This window comes from Haliotis rubra, unplaced genomic scaffold (genome assembly GCF_003918875.1).
Source record: "Haliotis rubra isolate DU_JTF1 unplaced genomic scaffold, ASM391887v1 Scf1141, whole genome shotgun sequence".
Classification (NCBI taxonomy): Eukaryota; Metazoa; Mollusca; class Gastropoda; order Lepetellida; family Haliotidae; genus Haliotis; species Haliotis rubra.
Genome location: NW_025765050.1, coordinates 115,974 through 140,907, shown reverse-complemented (window position 1 = coordinate 140,907; position 24,934 = coordinate 115,974). Strand labels below are relative to the sequence as shown.

The window sequence follows — 24,934 nt, the reverse complement described above, 5'->3', positions numbered from 1 at the left end:
CATTCAGGAAGCTGTAAACCTCCCTGCTAGCAGTCCACTTAATTATGCCCTTTCTAAGCCCTTGTATTAGGTCTACTAGAAGAGGAGACACGAGACTTCAATTTTAGAGTAGTTACTGAACTGTATTATTTGTCAAATTTTACCTTCTCCACAAACCTGGCATGACGTCGGTTAAATGTGCATCCATAACTCCTGCCTTGATGTCCTTATAAGTCATAACCCCTGGCCAGATGTATTAAAAATATTGTGTTTGTTAGGGTTAGGTTTAGACTTGCACGAGTCTCTATGGTAAAAAGTAATAGTTTAAATGATAACTTCTACAAAATATATAAACATTCCTCTAACACACTGGCCTAACAGACTGGCATCCTGTGTACTGTCCGCTTATCTAGACTTGCCTCTTCGAAGGATAGAACTACTATCCATGGGCTCAGCATCCAGTATGGCCTTGGAGCAAGGCTAGGTTAGGGTTAGTGCATGGGCATAGATTTGAATTTGAAGTATAGGTGGAAATATTGCCCAAAATTTTTGAGATGAATGTCTTTGGTGAACTTGGGTTAACTGAGAATCCTCATACTATTTAAAAACAAAAGATGTAAAATTGTACTATAGATCACCAAGTTAAAAGTAAAATGAATTGATGTTCTGAGATTTCAAAAGGATGTTCTTAACCATAACTGAAACCCCCAATTAATTCCATAACTGAGCAACTTTAAAAAAACCCTGTTTTTGCATTGTTCCGTCAAGTAGTTTTGGTGGTACTTAGGTATGTTTGATGTTGGGAGCAGTAACATTCATGAAACACATTCCCAATCTGGGGATAGATAGATGAATCTTTTCTGGCTTTCCCTCATCTATATCAGCCTTGAAGTAATTGATTTTTTTATCCAACTGGTGATTGAGAGTATTTACGATGTGTATAACTTCCTAACACATTTGTTCCTGGTATCAACGCTAGAAGTTATTGTCATTGTTGCCAGGGTAGCTGCAGTAGCACATCAAAAATACCTAACATACTCCCTGGTTATTGGGGGGCTGAAATCGATTTAATCACAATATTTATTCGCTTTGGAATATGAAAAAAGAATAAAACCATGACGATTTATTGAAGATCAATGATAATTGGCATTGCGTAGCCATGGTATTTCAGTTCACAGCTATGGTCAAAGAGCCAGTTTCTCATGATGGGTACTTTTCCTAAGACCATGAAGAAGTCGAGTCACAACAGAATGTTTTTACCCTCAAAGCTGAACAATGTGCATTTCGATACAGAAGTAAGTTTTACACACATGAGTGAGTGACTTACTAATGCATTCAGCACGGCTTTACGAGAATGATACACATGACGGCGACAATGCCGCGACATTAAAGTGGACAAACAAGAACTAGATATTGTAAGAGGAAACTATGGCTGCTCTTTTCTTATACCAATGTTATAAACTGATGATTCGAGCCCGACTCAATAACAGATTGTTGGTGAGTGTGAGGGAGACAATTACTCGCTGTTTATGGTCTTCCTGTGAATGTAAACAAGCAGTTTGATCTATTGTCCTAAAGCTACAAAATATCCTATTGTTGGGGTCCTTCTTTATCTGATGCCGTCCTCCTTGTCGGGATTTGCTGATTTTCCCACACTTAATGGAGGCTTGGTGTTCTCTGGGAGACTGGAGTCACACTTGGGACAGACAACAATAGACTGGGGGTAAACATGCCTCCTGTATCGGGTGGGACCATATTGCCGGTCACACCTTCAGCTGCCATTAGTGTCAACACTACCGGAGGGTACTATGACCTGGGTGTACACAGGGTGATAAACAAGCCACATTTTTATAGACTGAGTAGCTGGGGGAGATCTCAGTATTCACTGTCAGAGATATGTCAACCCCAACTTGTTAATGTATCACACTCGCTAGTACATAGACTTTGGACAGCTATTTAGGAATGCCAAAACTTATGTTCGCAAAATACTTGTGTGAGTCACTGGTCATACACAGACAGCAGATATATGGCATTGTGGTCAGGAACAACACAAGCACACTGTCAGCAGTTGTAGCCAACACACTTCAGATATATCAAAGTTAAAATACGACAAAGCAGTCAATATTAGATTTTCGATCATTACATCCTGCCTCAAATAGTTATTGTAGTAAAAAAAAAATATGAAAAAAAACTTGTGTGTTAGTTGTTTGTTTATTGGATGAATACACCACACAGTAAGTCCAACATTCAAGGTGGACATGTGAATCTCATCCATATACAGTCAGTGTGTCATTGTACACAGGCATCATGAACCGTTTGTTTGAAAAAAATACATATGAATATAATTTACTTTTTGTAAACAAAACTTTGTGAAGAAATAATTTAATTTGTTGTTGAGTGAGTGAGTGAGTGGATAACAGAGTTCCTGACTGAGTGAATTCCTAAGTGAGTGGGTATAATTTTTATGTCACTTTTAGCAATTTTCCAGCAACATTCACAGCGGGGAACACCAGACATTGGCTTCACACATAGTATGTACCCATGTGGGATATCAAACCCACTGACATTAGCTGAACGACCCAGTGATCCCCTTTAGGGGCCTTCTGTGGAGCTGTACATATACTTACACAACCTGTTTTTAAGGTAAATAGGAAGACTGACGGACTGAGTTTGTTTTTACGCCGCTTTTAGCAATATTCCAGCAATATCATGGCGGGGGACACCAGAAATGGGCTTTACTCATTGTACCCATGTGGGGATTCAAACCCGGGTCTTCAGCGTGACGAGTCAACGCTTTAACCACTAGACTACCCCACCGCCCCGTAAATAGGAAGACTATGCCTTGATTTGAGCGAGTGAGTGAGTGAGTGAGTGAGTGAGTACTGTTTTCGCCGATTTGAGCAATATTCTAGCAATATTCCAGCAATATCACTGTGCGGGGAACACCAGAAATGAGCTTCACATTGATTTGATTTGAAGTTTGAGTACATCTTGCGTACATCTTGCGTACATCTTGGGTACATTCAAATTTGGGATTGGAAATGCATATTGTGAAAATGGGCAGAAAGTTGAAACTTGCCGTCTTAATCCATATGTTACCAACCCTCCATAGACAAACTGTCAGATTGTTTCAGTTCAGCCTCAACTCGACTCCTTCAGCCAGAGGAACAAACATGGATGTCTAAAAACAGGGGCCTATTGGAGAAGCAAATAACATAGCTCCCCCCAGACAAATACAGCCCTGTGGAAAAATATCCACAGGAACTGGATACAACTGGTCAATTTTCAGAAAGATTACGTCAATAACAATTCATTATTTCTGGACAAAGTGATAACCAATGCATTATGGGACAATATTTGGGTGCAACGTCAGGAAACGGAGTCACGTAGCTGGTCTTAAAGGAATAAATGTCTTAGCCAGCGATCTCGTCGCCACCGTTCAGTGTGTGTCTCACGTGACCAACACACACAGACGAGCGACGAACATGAAGCAGACACACGATGCCAGTCACGTGTATTGCCACAAATGTTGTCTTGCTACTTTCCGCGTAAAACATCCACACTTAACAAATAGTATCATTTTTCAAATATAATTTATTTAATTACATTTACAATTGCAATTTTTAGTGAATTCTGATAATAGTGTGTGAGCAAGTTAAAACTTAAAGTAAATTCATTAATATTTCACCCATTTTGTGACTACCAGTAGACTCCATTTCTATAACTTTCAGTAACATAGCAATAAAAATGACAAGACATTAGAGATCTAGAATATAACAATGAGAGACACCGAGAATAGTCTTAACACATTCGCCTGTATGGAAATAGAACCCAGGACTTTGTCATGATCAATACACACTTTAACCACTAGGCTACAGTCAACCTGGTACAATGGTTCTTAAGAATTTCACATTTGGACAGTATGTCTTGCGACATCCTTGCTGGTTGTTGACAGGTGTACCACTGGACATTGACGTGCCTATTGGTCAAGAACGACTTTGTATTGGTTTATGCTTGAAGGGCTGAAACTGTCATAGCTACGAAAACAAGTAAACAAGCATTGTAAACATGTAAAACATTTTTACCAATGTGTAAATCTTTGGACCATAGATTCATGTTGAGTTTGTGGCATACAGAGCTCTCTCTCTCCTGCCCAAGTTCCTCTCGTATGTTTACTAATACAAAGGACAAGTCACAACCAGGAGCCTGTGTAAATATCTACTTTGACCTCGCTAATGAGTTTGATTAAAGGCACACACTAGAGTGGAACTGTCCTAATCACTTTGAGTAACTCGGCTACAATCATGCACTCTGAACAGAAGAGGTGCCGATATTACCAGTAATACCACATTATGAATTACTAATGATACCAGTGTATTGCTTCCAGCAAAATCATACAAACTTTCATCTGGAAGGCAAATTTTACATGTGTGAAAAGTTGAATTAAAATTATGAAATAATAGCAACTTTTTTGGTAATTGCAAAAGGAATAATACGCACAAACAGTTCCTTACGCATCAAATAAAAAATGTTAAAAAAGGTGAACGACTACAAAATTGTGAAAAATGAGTTGGTATATTATTATGTTCATAACAAATTACAGATAAAAGGACACATATAATATATTGTGGTACGTATGGAAGATGTGAATCATTATTGCAATACATTGCTGTACGAAAGTCAGACCACTACCCAACACTACTCGACAGTCTACAGCAAGGGATACACATCAAATCTGAAAACAGTTACAAATAGTTTTGACAACTTCATGTCAAACTCCAGGCAAGGCGAACAGGAATTCAGCAAATACCCCAAAGAAAACTGCATCAAAAAGTCAAAGACATGAAGCTTATAGTGTTTGATGTAACTTCGCGTTCCATGTTGCTTGTAGAATTCAATGCTCTCATATGATCCCCCAGGATTTGCTCGGCTGTTTCACAGACATTCTCGTGACAAGACACCTCAAAGAATGCTCGGCTTGATACATACACCCACAATGCATCAGAGGAACACTGTTAAAAATTGATTGGACAAGTTTTTAAAGACAAGACATTATATCCATTTGCAATTACTCTCTGTTTGAAATGTAATTTAACTTCTAATGTAACGTTTCCCTCATGACTTTACTTTCTTTTCTGAAGTCCTTTCATCTCAAACTGCAAAACAAATCAACATCAATTATCTAAACTCAACAAATTAAAGTTTGGAAAGAGTTTTCAGAAAAAACTATATGACTTTTTCACATCTCAACTATTAGGTTTACTCCCAAGTGAGGAGAATGAGTTGTGTAATTATCTACTTAAGATCAGTAAAATTTGTTTTTGAAACAACAGTGTTGTGCTAGAGTTGGTGTAAGACAGGGAGTGTGGACATGGTATTGACCGAATGCAACAACCTCCATCTCACCAAGCTGTAACTGTGGACATTCTCCTGCACATGAATTCCAAGCAAATTTCAGCTTGTCCACGGACAACTACTTCACAAATCTCACTTTTTAATGTGATTGCCCTATCAACTTGCCCAAACGTGATGAATCACTGAGGATATTTGTTTCATACCCAAGCAGCTGTAGTCAAACACCATTAGTCATTGTACATCAGACCAGTATATTCATACTATAAAACTAATGTAGCCAAGAGTGTTTATAATTGGCTTTCATGATGTAAACAATTCCCTGTTTATAATTTTCAGAGTAAACATACTTCTTATGAAGGCTGCTGATTAAAACACATTTTCTTTTTTCAGTTTTTAATTTCTCTTACATTTTTAACTGATTTGCAATGTTTACGCTCCACAGTGCAACACAATCCATGACATTGGTCAACACGTTGCACAGCAGGGGGCCATGTGACTGCTGGTCCTTTGGCTTGTGTCCAGCAGAAATAGCAGGTAGGTGCCACTGACACAGTTATCTTTGCCAGAACAGGCAACATGATACATTCTTAACACCTGAGTTCTTACCCAAGCATGTAACAGAATGTAGAGGTTATCAATCTCCTTGTGATGACTGAACTAATCAATACACGAGGTTAACACGATATCTACATGGGTACATGGGTTGGGTGATGGGGGTAGCCTCGTGGTTGCAGCGTCCACTCGTAGGCCTGGGTTCGATTCCCGACATGGGTACAGTGTGTGAAGCCCATATCTGGTGTCCCTGCTGTGATATTGCTAAAAGCAGTGTAAAACTAACTCACTCACTCTTCATGGGACTAGTATTGTGATTGTAATGTCATAGAAAGGGGATGGAGATGTGGGGGATGGAGATGTGGGCAGGTAAGGGTAATGTCGCTTCTAGCAAAATTCCAGCCCCATCCCCAGCTGGGACACTAAGAACATACCTCACACACTGTACCCATGGGGAATTATGGAAGATGGCCTTCGTGATGCTGTTTCTGGTGGCCCAGCTGGATTCACCATCAAATGGCCGCCCTGGCTGGGTTACGGGTCATCCCTGCCAAGATAGCACATTTACCTGCTGGGCCAGTACAACATTACATCTACTTCATGTAGTCACGTACCTAGTTATAGCTGTTTAAGTACAACAGACATTGTATACACCTGCCTGTTGTGTCAATGTAACAGTGATTGGAAAGTAGGTAGGATCTAATAAATCTCCATCTATCTACTTTTCTATTGTCCTACCATCCTTAAAGTCCTTTTCAAGAGTGTTTCTGTAATAGTGGACCTGAGGAAATGACAACAAGGCTCAAACTGTTGGAATCTATGGTTTCAGGCATTGTTCCATTCAAATTCGAGGAAGTAGTAAATGTGAGACACCATATCAAGACATCAGTAGCCCATAGGATGTCATATCTGGACATCAGAAGTCTGTGGGATGTCATATCTGGACATCAGAAGTCAGCTGCATGTCAAAACAACAGCCACACAATGACCCTGTGATGGGGTCCCCAGCAAGTAACTGGCCACCCAGTCCCAACATCAGGTTCTATCTGCCATCAGGACCTGCTGATGAGTCTATTGTATTGATGCCAAGGGCAGATAAGCCAGTATGACCTGGAGCCTGCAGTGGAAGGGGTGGGTGTTTCCTCTACAAACAGGTGTTGGGTTTTATATCACAACTTCCCCTTCTCAGGTGACAGGAGGAGGACAGGGCCCTGATCTACAGTACACTTCATAAGTCAGATTAATTTTCTATTTGTTAAAATAAATTTCTGTTGTAAGTTTGTTCTTTCAGATGGGGCAAAGAAAAAAAAAAAAATTATAATGAAAATTCTGATAGGTCGAATGAAATGTATTACTGATCCCAGCCACTTATTTTAGAGGAAATGCACACAATGAACTACAGTTAAAACAACTATAAACAGTGGTCCCTTTGAGTCTATTATAATTGTAGCTTACTGTAGTATGAACAAAATCCGAACCATGATGTTTCACGAGTGTACATGAACACTTTAGCTTCGTGAGGTCAAATATTCTTTAAAGCAATCAGTCATTTTAAACCACAGTATAAAGACTGAAACAGCAATGTTTAATACTTTCAATATTTTCCATTTCAGATTCAGATGAACTGTTTCTGTAAACAGATTGTTTAGCTGCTAATGGATAACACTTTTGAGATATCCATAAAGACTTAGGAAGATGAGTAATTTCATTGGAAGATGAGACACTTTTTAAGCAGTTTTTTTCCAGACAGTTCTAACAAATTCCCAAAACCAGTTTCGGCTGTCAGCATATATTGAAATGTCGACAGACTAATTCCATGCTGCCATGCTCACCCCTACAACAGAAACACTTTCAACAATTCCTACCTGTAATCAAATTGCAATTTTTTGCCCAAGAATGTACCTGGTTGAAAGGTGGAGCTATTACTCCCTACTTGAGCTTGTCAGCCAGTATCCACAACATGAAGATAGTGACACTGAATGACGTGAATCAAGTCAATCTAAAGTCAACATGTCAATGTTCACTGCAGGGAGTTGGCCCCCTATTGAGCTCTATACACTGTAGACAAAGATGCACTCCAGGGTTGTGACAAGCTCTTCAGCAGGGCTCTATCTCATCTGATCAGGCCATAAAACAACCTTTAATCCAGTCCCCAGTCTATCAATAACTGCCAGTTTCACCCATCTCGACCACAGTGATAGCGGTAGTATAATGTTTTGATAGCTCCACATTCCTTGTGGGCCTTGATTGACAGTTTACACTGGGCTGTGGGGAATGACAGGTGATTCACGGAACTAGGGTACAGGTGATTCACGGAGCTAGGGGTACAGGTGTTCGCTACAAACGTTACCTGTGTAGGGTTGGTAGCTTGAGGTTAAGATGGAATGATACACGAAACTCTCTACCCCGGACACATGAAGATATGTGGAAACTACTTCCATAACAGCCACTGAAATCTCAGATCCCATGTTCTGTTTTACAAAGAGTGTACTGGATAAAATATTACATTTCGAACAAAAATGTAAAGAAAAAAATTAATTTGTTGTTGAGTGAGTGAATGGATAACTGAATGCATGTTCTGCTATCAAATAAATTACCAAAATGGGTTGGAGGGTAAGCAAGTAAGTGAATGAGCAACTATGCCTCACACAAGAAAGTGAGTGAGTGAGTGAGTGAGAGTGATCCTATACCTCGCATAAATGGGTGAGTGGTAGTTTGAATAAGTGAACTGTGCTCCGTGCACAAAAAGAATAATAATGACAGAAGAGAAGGCAGTAAACTTCAGCAATTAATGTTGATATACTAGGCAGGACGATCATTTCATATTCGCACAGCTGACTGGGAATAACAGTGAATAATGTCCAGACATCAATATGACTCTTGCATTGCAACAGAGACTATGATTAGGCTTTTTAAGAAGCATCCATCTCAGGAACTAAACCCAGCTAAACTGACAACAACACTACATGGTACATCATGGTACACCTTGGTACAGCATGCTGCAATATAGTACATCATGGTACACCTTGGTACAACATGCTACAATGTAGTACATCATGGTACACCTTGGTACAGCATGCTACAGCAAAGTACACCGTTGTACCCAGGGGTGGAAATAATTTTAATATTGCTAGTGTACTCCGGAACAGTGGCACATGTAAAATCACTTGCCCTGATAATTTTTCCACTATACCGGACGTTTTCTTGTTGATTTTTTAAAATAAAAAACATAATTAACATTGGAAAGTCAACTGGACACCGGTACAGTGTGAAATACAAATTTGCTTGCCCGACAGAAAAAAACACTAGTCTCAGACGTCGGGCAATGGGTTATTTCCACCCCTTGTACACCTTGGTACGGCACAGCATGGTACAAGGGTGGGGTTCAGAAGAAGCAGTTTGTAAACGGTTCCTATGGCTACTTATTACCATATTTTCTTTCTCCAAAATGGAAATCATGAAATGTCATGATCATAGCCTCTGTGATCTATTTGAGAACAGATGATATTTCCCAATTGATATGTCTAGTCTCTATAATTGTATGTCCTCAAATCAATTTCAACCAGCTTTAATGTGAGAAGTGATATTCGAGAAGAGCCTATAAATAATTGTCTTGGTTGAGATAACTGTCTGGTTGATAACGTTCCCTTCTATAGTAACTACTGAATAGTGTTATACATCAATTCCTTTCTTCTCGAAGGAAGAGCTAACTGCACACTAAAATGTTCTGTTCAAATAAAATATTAAAAGTCATTCACAGATGTCAACGAGTCAAGATAACAGATTCCGTTGGGAGCAGACGGCAAAATAGCAGTAATATTACATGAATGGATCACTGAAATGATCAGAGCTGATTTTTTAAATGAAGTCTGATACAGAACCAATGTTTGACGTAGGATTACTATTGTCTTGTTTTGAAAAAATCATTTCATCTGAGTGAGTGAGTTTAACTTTTACGCCACTTTTAGCAATATTCCAGCAATAACCCGAGTATACTGTCTGTCATGCTACAAGTGAGAAAATACAGAAACACTTACCATTGCTGATCTACTCTGTGCCGCTGCTGCTGCACTTTCACGTCCTCGTCGTAGTTGAGCTCTTCGCCCTGAGGAGGGGAAAAGTGGGGTTAATGATTGTACACCAAGACAAAGGTCGGGATGAAAATAGCTTCATCAGTAACAAAACCTGCTAGTTCTTAGTACTTACTGATTCCTTTAATATGTATTTAGGGAAACTGTATTCAAAGTTTTGCTGAATTCAAATGAAATGATTTTGATAAGAACATAAGAATTTTGTTTAATCTTAATTCTTTAAGATATTTGTTCTGTCTCAATAACTGAACTGAAAGTGCACCATTCATCCTTGGGTCAGAAACATCAAAGTCTCACCTCCACAGAATCAATCAGAATTTGTTGTCAGTGAAAAAAACAACTTCACTTCAATTCTTTCTAAAAGTTCCCACCAATGAAACCATGTCTAACATTTCACACTAGTATCCCGAAGACACAAAATGATTCCTTAATCCATTAGCATCCAAGACATCCAGATTTATAGGATATCCGCTACCAAGTGCGACAGGTACTTTGGACCAGCCGTTCCTCAAGCAAGGAAAAAGCCATCACTGATGATGACATGACCTGTGGACTCAGGTCGATCAATGAATTACGTTTATCTAAACTCGCTCGTCTTCCTCACAAACAGACCCACTCAACAAACAAAGCCAATGATCAAAACACATGAAACTTATGCTTGCACCAAATGGGAGTACAAAGTCATTAAAATAATCAATATGAGCGTTAAAAACTTCCACCTTCATACAGAAGTTACCCGCATGACGTGTGGTCATTAAAATAATTGTTAAAGTGAAACTGAACTAATAGTTCAGTTTGCTGGTGCATACAACACAAAATAAGAAAAGGATTGCTCTGGGTCCTCAGTTAATGTGTCATGGCATATAGTAACATGAAAGAATCTGATGCTCCTTGACTTATTTTGAGTAGTATATTTGCTCCTTATTTTGTTTTAGAATATATGTCTTGTACACTAACCACCTTATTAATAGATCACAATTAAAATTCACTGAAAATATTATAAAACATACTCTTTTGGTTTAAACACAAACCATGTTATTTTGAAAAAACACACACACAAAAGATCTCACCTGCCCTCATACTAAAAGAGGCAAAGCCACCTGTGATATGCTATGTTTTGACCACGAAAGTCCAGGCTGACCAAAGGTATATGGTCCAGAGACTCTGCATTGTCTGCAAATCACTGTCTGGAAATCAATCACCAGGCAATCATAGGACTGGCGGAAACTTAATCCCAACAGTCGAAAAAACCCTATTGCCTTTGTTTTTTGTGTGAACATGAAACTTGCAGAAGCTTTGTCTGTGTTATCTTCACAGCGCAGGAGGTAATTAAAACAAGATATCCACCGCTGGACAAGCCCGGTCAGGAAATTATGACCAGACCAGATGATACAGCACAGGTGGAATGTAATAACTGGTCTACAGAACACAGCAGGTCTGTGTCCAGAAGCACGATGAGAATCCTTGAGGAACAGAACACATCTTCATCCCATTTGAGTTCAAGAGATATTCCATCAAATGCATTTCTAAAACAGATTTCACTCTCATTTCATAAACTCAAAGAACATTTCATATCGAGATGAAGAGTTTGTAATGGAGTCAAATCAACTCAGGAGGAAATGAATATAATAATTTCTGTCAAAAACGCACAGCGGAGAAATCCATTTGTTATGAATCATGGATTGTGTGTGCATCTCGGCCAGTGGTGTGTAGAGCCTGTGTTGGGGACGACTGTCACAGTGTTGGCTCATGGGCAGCAGGAGATTAACTGACTCCGAGTTACGACAAAGTTGCAACATGTACACACCATTGTTTACCATTCCCAGTGGCCGTGAGCCACAGTTCCTTGCTGCGGTATTGCCGTCATCGACGACCCACAACCTCAGAAAGTAGAAAACAAACACTACGTTTCATGCCAAGATAGTCTGGAACTACAGCAGACATCCCAGTTACATCACCAACAAGATGACATTGGCCACATGTCGCACATAACTGCTTGGTTAAAAAATATAAAATATTGGAAGGTGTCTTAAAGGTTTGGAGAAATTGCATTTCTGACATTTCTAATGCTGGATTTAGAAAAATAAACACACGTAAAGTGAGACGTTGGTGAGTGAATACTGTGTCTGTACAACGTGTGAGTGAGTGAGTGAGAGGAGAAGTCTAGTGGTTAAAGCATTCACTTGTCATGCCGAAGACCTTGGTTCGATTCCTCACATGGGTATATTGTAAAGACCATTTGTTTTGTTACCCATCATGATAATGCTGGAACACTGCTAACAGCGGCATAACACCCAACTCACTCACTCACTCATTACAAAATGTCAGTTTCATTGTGCACTCAATATTTGCTAATGACCAAACAAGTCATCTCCAGTCAAAGGTCCTTTGCTTATGAGTGAGCACAAACTTTACAGAGTGAGTGAGGTCTTATGCCACTTTTAGCAATATCCGGTCAATATTGCAGCTGAGGACATAAGGAGTGGTTTTACACATTGCCACCATGTGTGGAATCAAACTGGGATCTTCTGGGTGACAAGCGAATGCTTTAACCACTAGGCTACCTCACCGCCCCTTATAAATTTCTGAAGAATGAATCACAATGAATGTGAAAAAAATAGTACATGGCCCTCATTCCCTCATACAATATACGATGAATCATTGCAGTAATCCCTACATAATCAATACAATAAGAGAACTACACATCAATGAACCATTTCTGGTGCCAAATAAGTTATAGTAGCAGCGCCTGACATGATCATGTGACAAGAGAGGAAGATGAGTGTTATCAATAACAATGTTGTTACATCCTCGCAGTGAATCACAAACCATCTCCGCCTTAAAAGACACTTTTGCTGGTAGTTGTAAGCCCAGTGAAAGACGACCACAGCCAACTTTTTATAATTAGACCAGAAGTTTTTCTTCAATTTTGGCGAGTAATGATTTCTGAATCTCTAGAAAAACCTTTTGAAGTCGAGCAACCTCCCAAGTGCATTCCCCCCAAACCACAAACATGTAAGCAGCCTACTTGGGCTTGATCAATACCAAAGTGCAATTCAAGTGAACATGCTTTTTGCCCAATAATTGACACATTTGTTGGTCTGAAGCAAGACACATTTATCCAACATGATCCCAGTGTATTTTCAAACTCTACAGAGGGATTTCATACAATATTTGATGCAGGGAAGTGCTTACTCTAACACCAAGTCATTGTCGGCACGCTACAGCGGAATTTAAACAATATAAAAAAGTCTTTTAGGAAATTGACAGATCACATACCATCTAATGAATCACATTCTTTTTCTTAAAGAATGCATCCATATAACTTCTACACAACAGTCGCCGAAGTCAGGAGACAGTTTGAATATATCTGCTTCCCAAACCCCTCCCATTCTCTTCTGGTCATCTTGCCCTTGTCAGTTCAAAGCTTAATAACATGCAATTTTTTCTCACTATAAAATCATCCTTACAGAACCTTTGTTGTGAACATTAATTTAGATGCTTTATTTTATTGGTTCTTTATGCTGTTAAACAGATTATATAGATCATAAAGGTCACTTTAACCAGATCATGTTGGGATTTAGGTTTGGGACAATGCTTACTTTTTTTAAATGGAATGTTAAACTTTAGTATTTGTAATTATTGGTAATGATTTGTAACATTACTTGTAAACAAATTAAAAATGCAGGCAGGAATTGAAGCTATCGACATCTCCCATATTTCTTGGGATTTGAAAGTCAAGTTTGATTTGATATAGGAAGTGAGTCATTGAGAGAGTTGGGTTTGTCCACTTTGAGCAGTTTCCTTGAGGCAAATCGTCATTACATTTGTGTTCCTGAGATATTCCATCGAAAATTGCATTAAAAAACAGATTTCACTTTCGTTTCACAAAACTCACTGGACATATTATACCGAGATGAAAAGTTTATAATGGAATTAAATTGGCTCTGCAGGAAGTGAATATTTAGTCAAAAATGAAAAGCTGAAAAATCCATTTCCATTTATACCAGGTAGGTGGGTGTTAGACTAACATCTAGTCTCTGAAATGAACATATTTTACAGAGAGTGAATGAGTGAGTTTAGATTTATGTGGCTTTTAGCAATATTCCAGCAATATCACAGCAGGGGACACCAGAAATGGGCTTCACATGTGAGCCTTTGACATGACAAGTGAACGCTTTAACCACTAGGCTACCCCACCGCCCTATTTTACAGAGAAACAGTTCTAAAATGAACTTAATAACATAAAATAAAAATGAGCCAAGAGACTTTCTATATTTTCTTGAAACTGCCGTAGTCTAGATTTGCCACATATTATGGACTTGCTTGGGCTCTCTTGGATATGTTTGCTTCATGTTTTGTATGACAGACTGGCTGGTTTGGTTGGTAAGTCAGTGAGTGAGTGGATAACTTGATTGAACACAGCCAACTCTATGATACCCATATTATTTTTGGTTGTTACAACAGGAGGACCTTTTGATTTGAATTTTTCTCCTGAACATTTATATACACTGTCAATCTGAAGATTTTAACAAAAGGGTTATAACAAGAACTATAGTTTTTGCTCAAATTTAATCACTACTAAATAATTAGGAAACACAATGTTATGACAGACATGCAGACTTCCTGAAAAAGATTTTTCAAAGAAACATATTCAACCCTAAACTATTCCACAATTTAATATAGCGGACGGACTCCATCCATGATTGATCTTGTGAAGCAGACGGCCTGCAGTAGTGGAGAGTAGGTTTAACTGAAGGGTGTGAAGCTATCACAGGATCTGTGCTGCACAAGGCAGCCTGTGAAGGAAGGGAATTGTTATAGGTGTCGTGAGATTACAATGAAGGTGAAACAATCAACTATTATCTTACAATGACACAAAACAAACGATAGTTGTACATTGGGATTCCATTCAAGTGCGAGAGTACTTGAGCACTATTCAGTTTGACAGATCACATAGAGCTTAAAACAATTTACCAATGAAGCCTGAGTTTCACGGGACAGTATTGCAAGGAAAATCAGGTCTGAGAGTACATTGAATCTAGTATTGTTACTGTTTTTAAGATATGGTCACAAAAATGCTAGGAAATGTTCCATATTTTCCATAACATAGATCTCATCCACAGAAAATATCATATGAATGATATTTTATTTTTAATTGATAACTGTTTCTCTGTTAAGTTCTTAAAATCTAAACACAAAACACTTAATGAAGGTTGTATTTGTCGAATATATGGTAAGAATAGATCATTTGAGTGTCAGGCTCACAAATTCATTTGGAGTCCATATGAAAAAACATGAATAGTTGAAATACTAATTGGACTAACATTTCAAAAAATAAATATTTAAAAATTGCAAATTGCACCTGCTGAAATAGTGACACAGTCTTTTGTTCTGTGTTTTAAGACTCTTGAATAATTAAAGCTAACAATGCCTGATTGACTGTCATATGAGCTGTTAGAGTGCAACAAGGCAGACATCTGAGGAAGTTTGTGAAAGGAGCTTAGCTCCGGGTACTTGCTTCCTGCAGATGTCCAGTCTCAACACTGAACCTTCACATCAAAACATGCGTCTGCTCGATGTCCAGTCTCAACACTGAACCTTTACAACAAACATGCGTCTGCTCAATGTCCAGTCTCAACACTAAACCTTAACAACAAAACAAGAGTCTGCTCAGCTAACGAAAGCAAAAATGTTATTGACTTGTTTTCATATGTGCCACAGAATTCTTAATCATAAGAAAAATACTGTCTGTTTCCAAAACACAAAGGAAAATCAGCTCATTGGTAGCATTTTAATCATCTGTTGAGATAAGGTGTTTGTGTGTAACTGATGAAGAAAATCCTATTCTAATAGAAGCATGAAATATCATCTTCAAATAATATTTTGGTTGATGAAGTACACATTTGTGTAAATTGTAGGAAATGTCACTGTTTGACAATGCTGTAAGAAAATAACAACAGACATATTTGTGAGTCAGCATGTACTTACTCATGATGTGTGAATCCAGCAAGGTAAGACAAAACACCTTGAGTAAATCCCTTGAGCTGGCTCAAGCCACACAGTATCCATACACTGACTGCAATCACCACAGATCAAACACAGATCAAATCGAGATAGATTTCCTTCTATCAATGATTAGGTAATGAGAGGTCAGAAAATAAACAAACATTGTTACACCTGGCGAGACGTCTCGTTTGTACAGGTGAGCCTTGAACACATGGCCACCTCACTACAGGTAGTCTCTCAGCCTGTCAATCAATTCTCCATTACCCCAGCGCTCAGACGCTTCAACAATGAAGCGAGGACGTCTTATGAAGGCCTTGTTCTCTGTGAAGGACTTACAAAGGTCTTGGACAACCATTGGTCAATTGTGCATCAGAGAGAGGTTTAGGCAGTACCCTGACTGTGGTTCGACTCAAGTAGACTCAACACTCCAGTTCCCTGGCCATCCTTGAATATCCTGAAGTATGGATGACACTGTGACTCAACTTCTTTCATTTTTCAGCGATGTTGCTGCCCTTCAAAATGTTGTATTAGTTGGTGTCAGGTTTCCAAATGGCATAACCATCCATGAGTAGGTCAGTGCTGTATTTAGCTGTCTTCTGACATTCTGGCTGTCAGATAAGACAGAGCTGAATTATGGATTACCACGACAACAGCATATCAATCTTCACACATGCTCTGCATAAAAGTGTCAAATATTCAATCTCACCTACCAAGGTGACATGTTCCTTCTTAACAAAAAATAAAACTTCATCTGTGAAGCTGACAAATAATTCGAAATAATTATGAACACTTTCTTGTTCAAATGAACACAAGTCTTTCAATATTTGTTGAACATTGTTCTTCTCTCGTAGTTTCCATGGTCGAGTTTTCTGTCAGAAACTTAAACAGAGCTGGCATTGGGTCAGAAGAAATCGCATGAACTATGGTCAATACTGATCCTTCTTGACCAGTGTAGGGCAAGCACATCGATACGTGAGAAGCGCTTGCATTCGAGTGGTCAGTTGACAACCCACTTGACCCTGTGAAGTCAATAATGATTATTGGGCAGTGACTGACGTCTGCTGTTTCATAACTTAATGACGTCTGCTTGGCACTTTCAACTGAATAAGCTCAACTAATCTATCAGACAGTATGATACATGATGGGCGACTGGCCACTCAGCACTGATAGACTTCATAACACTGCCAGGAATGGTAATTGCAGAATTCTCTACACCTCACGATATCTCCGCAAATCACCACTCAATGACTACACATCAAACAGACAAGTTGCAGCAAATTTCCTTACATCACAAATTCAATCATACGCAGGCTCTTTCCTCGTTGAGAGAGTGGTTCATCATTGATCATACCTCCAGCGGAAATCAGAATAAACCATGTGCCAAACTGCCTTTCTATATCTCCATCTCCTGTCTTGAACAAACTCTACAACAAATTTTCCTAATGTGACTTCAAAAGGAAAATAGCTGATCAAGGCAAACTGAACACTTGAGACTATTATTCAGTCTTATGCATCCATATAAGTTGTCACTTGATCTCTCACGTTTTCCATCATCAAATTTGTTCCGGGATCTGGTACATTTTTCTCAATGATTTCACAAGAAAAGAGCTCAAAGGCTCAAATCCACTGACTGACGCTAAAAACCTCCTCTGTAGCTGCTCAGTGTAAAAACTGTCCCACGAGGAACAAGCAAACTGCAGACAACAGAGCAGACGCCAACAGCAGACTATCACCAGCAGACGGACAAACTGAAATCAAAGGTGATCATCCCTAGCCTCTGGCCAATCTGTCCTCTCATCATCTTATCTTCTTATGTCCACTTAACTGACCATAGGGCCATAAACCACAGTCATGTAGTCTAACATTAGAAGTCCGAGTGGACAGTCCCGCCAAACAAAGCAAGTATGGTTGCCCCTGGTGTTTGGGCAGACAACGGGATGGTTTGGATAGCCCACCGTATCAGCCTTTGAACTGCATAAGCCATTAGATAAATCCTGCCTCCAGGTAACATGGCCCATGTGAAACGGCTACCTCCCTAACCGTGTGTGCACCCGCGTGCGTGGAATGTCTGCCACGCAACCTTACACACACAATAGATATGCACACTCCTTGACAAATTTTCTTGCAAGACTTGAGACATTTTATATTTCGGGACATTTCAATGATAAAGGGAGAATTTCCTCACATAATGAAAGTCAATTGGCTGTGATCATCACATTGAATTTGGCAAATATTTAAGAAGGAATTTGTATTCAATGAAGTCAACCTTTTCTCAAAATCTTTCCCAGTGATGGCCACAAGCTGATAAAGCCACATGGGCGAGTGCACATCGTGAAAGGACATTTACGGAAGGCATTATTGTTATCAATTCGATCATTATTAGTAAAGTGTTCTAAATTAAGGCTTGCCGATCTTGCTTCAGTTAACAAGCTAAAGCACCAACAATGGTGGTAGGAAAACCTCATATGTTTAATTGTGATATAATTCACAAATGAAAGCATAATGGCAACATTTCAACATAAGGCCATAATAAAATAATTGTTCGATTTTCAACCAGATTTTTTAAGAATATGTGACATGGCAGGGTTGGAATGAGTCCAAATGTACTACCCAGGTTCCTGACCTACTAACTGAGACTATCATAGTTCAAAATATAGGTCTCAAGAGCTGGGCACAAAAGACTGAGAATTGTTTACTTGTAGCTATGGCTAACACTGTACAGATTCACACATAAAACAATCAGATCATGGTAGCGGCCTAACCCGTGCTGGGATTCGAACCACGGACCTTCTGATCAGAAGTCGGACGCCTTGTCCACATGACCAAGGAGGTTAACCCCGTCAGCAAGCTGACAAGGTAAGGATGTCATCAGTGGGATGACTCCACGCCCTGCTACACATACACTAAAGCTTCATCTATACACAAACATATTGAAGTAACAAGGAGTGAGTGAGTGAGTGTATAAGTAAATGAGTTGGGTTTTAGAGTGCTTTTAGCAATATTCCAGCAATATCATGGCAGGGGGCACCAGAAATGGGCTTCACACATTGTACCCGCGTGGAGAATCGAACCCGGGTCTTCGCCTTGACGAGCGAATGCTTTAACCACTAGGCTACCCCACCACCCCAGGAATGTGTAGAGAGAGAGAGAAATGCAACTTGTAGTGTAACCATAGTGTTTAAATGTTATAGTCACCAAAACAATGCATCTCGAGTCATAGATGGTCTACTGTGTACCACTCATGACCAACCCGACCAGTACCTGTTTCCTGTCCCAGACATACAAGTCTCGGACATACAAGTCCCAGACACACAAGCCCCAGACATACAAGTCCCCAGACACACGAGTCCCAGACATACAAGTCCCAGACACACAAGTCCCCAGACACACAAGTCCCAGACACACAAGTCCCAGACACACAAGTCCCAGACACACAAGTCCCCAGACACACAAGTCCCAGACACACAAGTCCCCGACACACAAGTCCCCGACACACAAGTCCCCAGACACACAAGTCCCAGACACACAAGTCCCAGACACACACAGACAACAAGTCCCCAGACACACAAGTCCCAGACACACAAGTCCCTGACATACACACAAGTCCCCACACACAAAGTCCCCAGACACAAGTCCCTGACACACAAGTCCCAGACACACAAGTCCCCAGACACACAAGTCCCAGACACACAAGTCCCCCAGACACACAAGTCCCAGACACACAAGTCCCAGACATACAAGTCCCAGACACACAAGTCCCCGACACACAAGTCCCAGACACACAAGTCCCAGACATACAAGTCCCAGACACACAAGTCCCAGACACACAAGTCCCCAGACACACAAGTCCCAGACACACAAGTCCCAGACACACAAGTCCCAGACATACAAGTCCCAGACATACAAGTCCCAGACATACACATTTCTAAACGAATGCATGAAGCATATAACTTTATTGCAACACTTCTTGTTTATTGCATGGAGCAAAATTTCAATGACAAAGGTATGTTTCCTTGTTTTCTTAATTGGGGTGTTTTGAAAACAAACAACATTTTCCCATATTACCCAAACAATTCACAAGTGTTGGCAGATAAATAGAGGCTCATCTAATGTTGACATGCGATGAGAAATCACTGTCCAGCTTTTGAAAACTTATGCGTCTATACTAAACAGCTTTTGAAAACTTATGCGTCTATACTAAACAGTGACATTAAGAGTTACAAAGTTTATTGTGAAGGTTTGTCAATTCAGAATGTAATTAAAGATTCACAAAAGAAATAATAGAACTGGATTGAGGAATATGCAAAACAATCATCCCACAAAACTCCAATATCTAACCTTGCACCTTTATAAACCTAATTTGTGGCAACCTTTTTAATGTTATACTGAAGATAAAACATTTCCCATTAAACTTGAAGACAGCATGAAACATGGCTTGACTGATAACCAAAATAAAATAAATATATGGATACCACTTGCATATTCGTCAGCTGTGATGCAGTGGGAAGTCACACACATACCACTAATTATCATCTGAAGTTTTTCAAAATCCCCCAAACTATCACATGAATATGGATTCAAATTGTTCCAGGGCATTCTGTTGCAGATAATTGCAGGAAGATATGGGCAAAACCTAAGAAAGGCACATAAGAAACTGTGATTCCACTCTCAGAGGTAACAGCTCGCTGTTTGTGTCAGCACTGAGGATGTGATCGATGTGCAGCTCCAATCCAAGGTACAGATGAATTTACTGTGTAAACTGGTCAGACACTATACTTGTATTTTCTCCACACTTCCTCTCCATCCGTCTTCCGACAGACGCCCAGAGGTAACACAATACCGTGAGGATTCTGCTAATGAAAATTAATGCTTCATGATGGTGATACAAGCATCATCAAAATACCCTGCTTCAGGAGATGTCGTGTACTTACTAACTATCATGTTTTCTACACAGGGCATTTTCTGGGGACAATATAAGGTTATACACTGGCTGGGGTATAACAGCAATTCTGTGGCTTGGTCAGCCTGCTTCAGGAGATGTTGTGTACTTGGTAACTATCATGTTTTCTACACAGGGCATTTTCTGGGGACAATATAAGGTTATACACTGGCTATCATAACTGGGCTTGGTCAGCCTGCTTCAGGAGATGTTGTGTACTTACTAACTATCATGTTTTCTACACAGGGCATTTTCTGGGGACAATATAAGGTTATACACTGGCTGGGGTATAACAGCAATTCTGTGGCTTGGTCAGCCTGCTTCAGGAGATGTTGTGTACTTGGTAACTATCATGTTTTCTACACAGGGCATTTTCTGGGAACAATATAAGGTTATACACTGGCTGGGGTATAACAGCAAATCTGTGGCATGGTCAGCCTGCTTCAGGAGATGTTGTGTACTTGGTAACCATCATGTTTTCTACACAGGGCATTTTCTTGGGACAATATAAGGTTATATACGGGCTGGGGTATAACAGCAAATCTGTGGCATGGTCAGCCTGCTTCAGGAGATGTTGTGTACTTGGTAACCATCATGTTTTCTACACAGGACATTTTCTGGGAACAATATAAGGTTATACACTGGCTGGGGTATAACAGCAATTCTGTGGCTTGGTCAACCTGCTTCCAGGAGATGTTGTGTACTTGGTAACTATCATGTTTTCTACACAGGGCATTTTCTGGGAACAATATAAGGTTATACACGGGCTGGGGTATAACAGCAAATCTGTGGCTTGGTCAGCCTGCTTCAGGAGATGTTGTGTACTTGGTAACTATCATGTTTTCTACACAGGGCATTTTCTGGGGACAATATAAGGTTATACACGGGCTGGGGTATAACAGCAATTCTGTGGCTTGGTCAACCTGCTTCAGGAGATGTTGTGTACTTGGTAACCATCATGTTTTACACAGGGCATTTTCTGGGAACAATATAAGGTTATACACGGGCTGGGGTATAACAGCAATTCTGTGGCTTGGTCAGCCTGCTTCAGGAGATGTTGTGTACTTGGTAACTATCATGTTTTCTACACAGGGCATTTTCTGGGAACAATATAAGGTTATATACGGGCTGGGGTATAACAGCAATTCTGTGGCAGGTCAATTCTTCAGTGGCTTGGTAACCATCATGTTTTCTACACAGGGCATTTTCTTGGGGACAATATAAGGTTATATATGGCTGGGGTATAACAGCAAATCTGTGGCATGGTCAGCCTGCTTCAGGAGATGTTGTGTACTTGGTAACTATCATGTTTTCTACACAGGGCATTTTCTGGGAACAATATAAGGTTATACACTGGCTGGGGTATAACAGCAATTCTGTGGCTTGGTCAGCCTGCTTCAGGAGATGTTGTGTACTTGGTAACTATCATGTTTTCTACACAGGGCATTTTCTGGGAACAATATAAGGTTATATACGGGCTGGGGTATAACAGCAAATCTGTGGCATGGTCAGCCTGCTTCAGGAGATGTTGTGTACTTGGTAACCATCATGTTTTCTACACAGGACATTTTCTGGGAACAATATAAGGTTATATACTGGCTGGGGTATAACAGCAATCTGTGGCTTGGTCAGTCTGCTTCAGGAGATGTGTACTTGGTAACCATCATGTTTTCTACACAGGGCATTTTCTGGGGACAATATAAGGTTATACACTGGCTGGGGTATAACAGCAATCTGTGGCTTGGTCAGTCTGCTTCAGGAGATGTGTACTTGGTAACCATCATGTTTTTTTCACAGGGCATTTTCTGGGGACAATATAAGGTTATACACTGGCTGGGGTATAACAGCAAATATGACTTGGTCAGCCTGCTTCAGGAGTTGTCGTGTACTTAGTTGCCATCATGTTTTCTACACAGGACATTTTCTGGGGACAATATAAGGTTATACACTGGCTGGGGTATAACAGCCAATATGTGGCTTGGTCAGAGAGACAATATAGGGGAATCCAATCATGCTATTACACACCACGGCTGACTGCCTCCATAAGGTCTCAATGAGGTTTTCACATGGGCTTAACTGTCAAACAGCTCACCGAATATGATAATGTTTTTTTCAAAGGGCAAAATGTCAGTTTCAAAGGGTTTTCTCTCAATTTATTGAGCAAAGGGTATTGTCCAACCTCCATAACAAATTGTTGATTTTGAACCTTGTCAAAAGCATATGGTGTTTTCACATGATTACAAACACATGCTTACTGTCCTTGAGGGGACTCACACCTTGGAGTTGTGATGGAGTCATTACACCATGGAGATGTCGGCAGGGTCGAGGGGGAGCGTGGAACACACCATGTGGGAGGGTGTTGAAAGGGTATCAACAAGGGGGAATTGTTTTAGTAGATGAATGGAAAAAATATTTTGGAAGGAAAATGAAGGAGTTGTGACAAGTAGAGGAACTGGTGAGTGAGTGAGTGAGTGAGTGAGTGAGTGAGTGAGTGAGTGAGTGAGTGAGTGAGTGAGTGAGTGAGTGAGTGAGTGAGGAGTGAGTGAGTGAGTGAGTGAATGAGTGAGTGTTTAACCTCACATCGGCAATATATCAGCCTTATCATGACAAGAACTTCTACATTAATAATACATAGACAGAATAAAAACCGATCATTGATGGCCAGTACGGCAAGAAGATTATCACAAATATGATTTATAACTAGATGGGACCATTTAATAATATACATAAAAGGTGATCAGGGGGTGGAAGAAGGTGGTCTGGAGAACGTTAGGGGATGGATGGGGTGGCAGTCTGAACAAGGAAGGTGTAGGTGTGGGAATTGTGGGGGTATGGGGAAGAAAGGAGCTGAAGAAGGAATAGGGTTGGGTTGGAGTTTGTGGTGTAGGGTAAAGATAGGCAAAACGTGGGGTTAATAATGGGAAATGATGGGGTTTGAGGAAGGGGTATGGAAATGTTGGAATGGAAGAAGTCACACAATCTTCAATACAGTATCCATTATGACAAAAACTTGTAAGGAAAGGTCTAACAGGACAAGAGATATCTGTCAAGGACATTTTTGGTAAGGACTAAACAAAAAATGAAGTAAGAAATCTATGGTAACATTTAGCAGTGGGCATGGTAACAACCACTACTAACTTTTCTCCATACGTTGATATGAAACAATTAAACGGTTATCTTTCTCAACAATGACCTTTTACAACCTGAAACAAAGATCTTTCCTTTGTCGTTGTGAAACAAATCAACAGATATTACATACAGTTCAGTCAATGGCAGAAGGCAGGAAGTGGCAGGAAGTTGCAGGAAATGGGAGATGATAGCCATGAAGAATACATGGAATACTTTGTCAGTAATAGTGCCAAAGATGCAAGGCCCACTGTCAATCCATATATATCGATATGGTGACTTGCTATGTTTTCAACACTAATAACATTTAGCCTCAATTATCCCCTCTACAAAACTATTGGCACATTCTAGCTCCAATAGATTGCCTGTTTGACAGGTGATGATAATCCTATTTGATGCAGCAGATATTTTTGCTACTTTATCAGCGGAGCTGATCTTTTGAGATAATGCTTGCCTACCACATATCAATACTCAATAAACTTTTCTCAGTTTTTGTTTTGTTGTACCATTCAGAGTGTAATATAAGCAACAATGTATTTATTCATTTAGTTTTTCTAACAAGTAACATTTCCTAATGGTGCAACATCAATTATTCAGACGGCCTAGCTGAAATATTGACATCAATTTTTATCAACAATAGTCATTTGTTTTGTGCAAACTCTTTGAAACTGATGCATTAGTTCTAAGTCCTGCAAACAGGAAATATACATAAATGGAGCATAAGGGATCAATAGTCTATTTGTTGTCAACGTAAACATGCATGTGGGAGGTATACCAAGATTAAGTCTTATCTACAACACAAATTGATCCTGTATTGGGGGATTCAGTGGGCTCATTGATACAGAAACCATATACCGGTATCAGTTTATGGCATCTCCCAAAT

At 39.8% G+C, this 24,934-nt stretch overlaps 1 protein-coding gene across 1 annotated transcript in view; it reads right to left on the bottom strand.

The window, feature by feature from the left end:
• Positions 1 to 24,934, bottom strand: part of LOC124253437 (apoptosis-stimulating of p53 protein 2-like) — a 128,683-nt gene that overhangs the window by 59,041 nt on the left and 44,708 nt on the right. Inside the window, 1 exon segment of the mRNA XM_046687208.1 lies at positions 9,924 to 9,991. Within this exon segment, the coding sequence (XP_046543164.1) occupies positions 9,924 to 9,991 (68 nt within the window).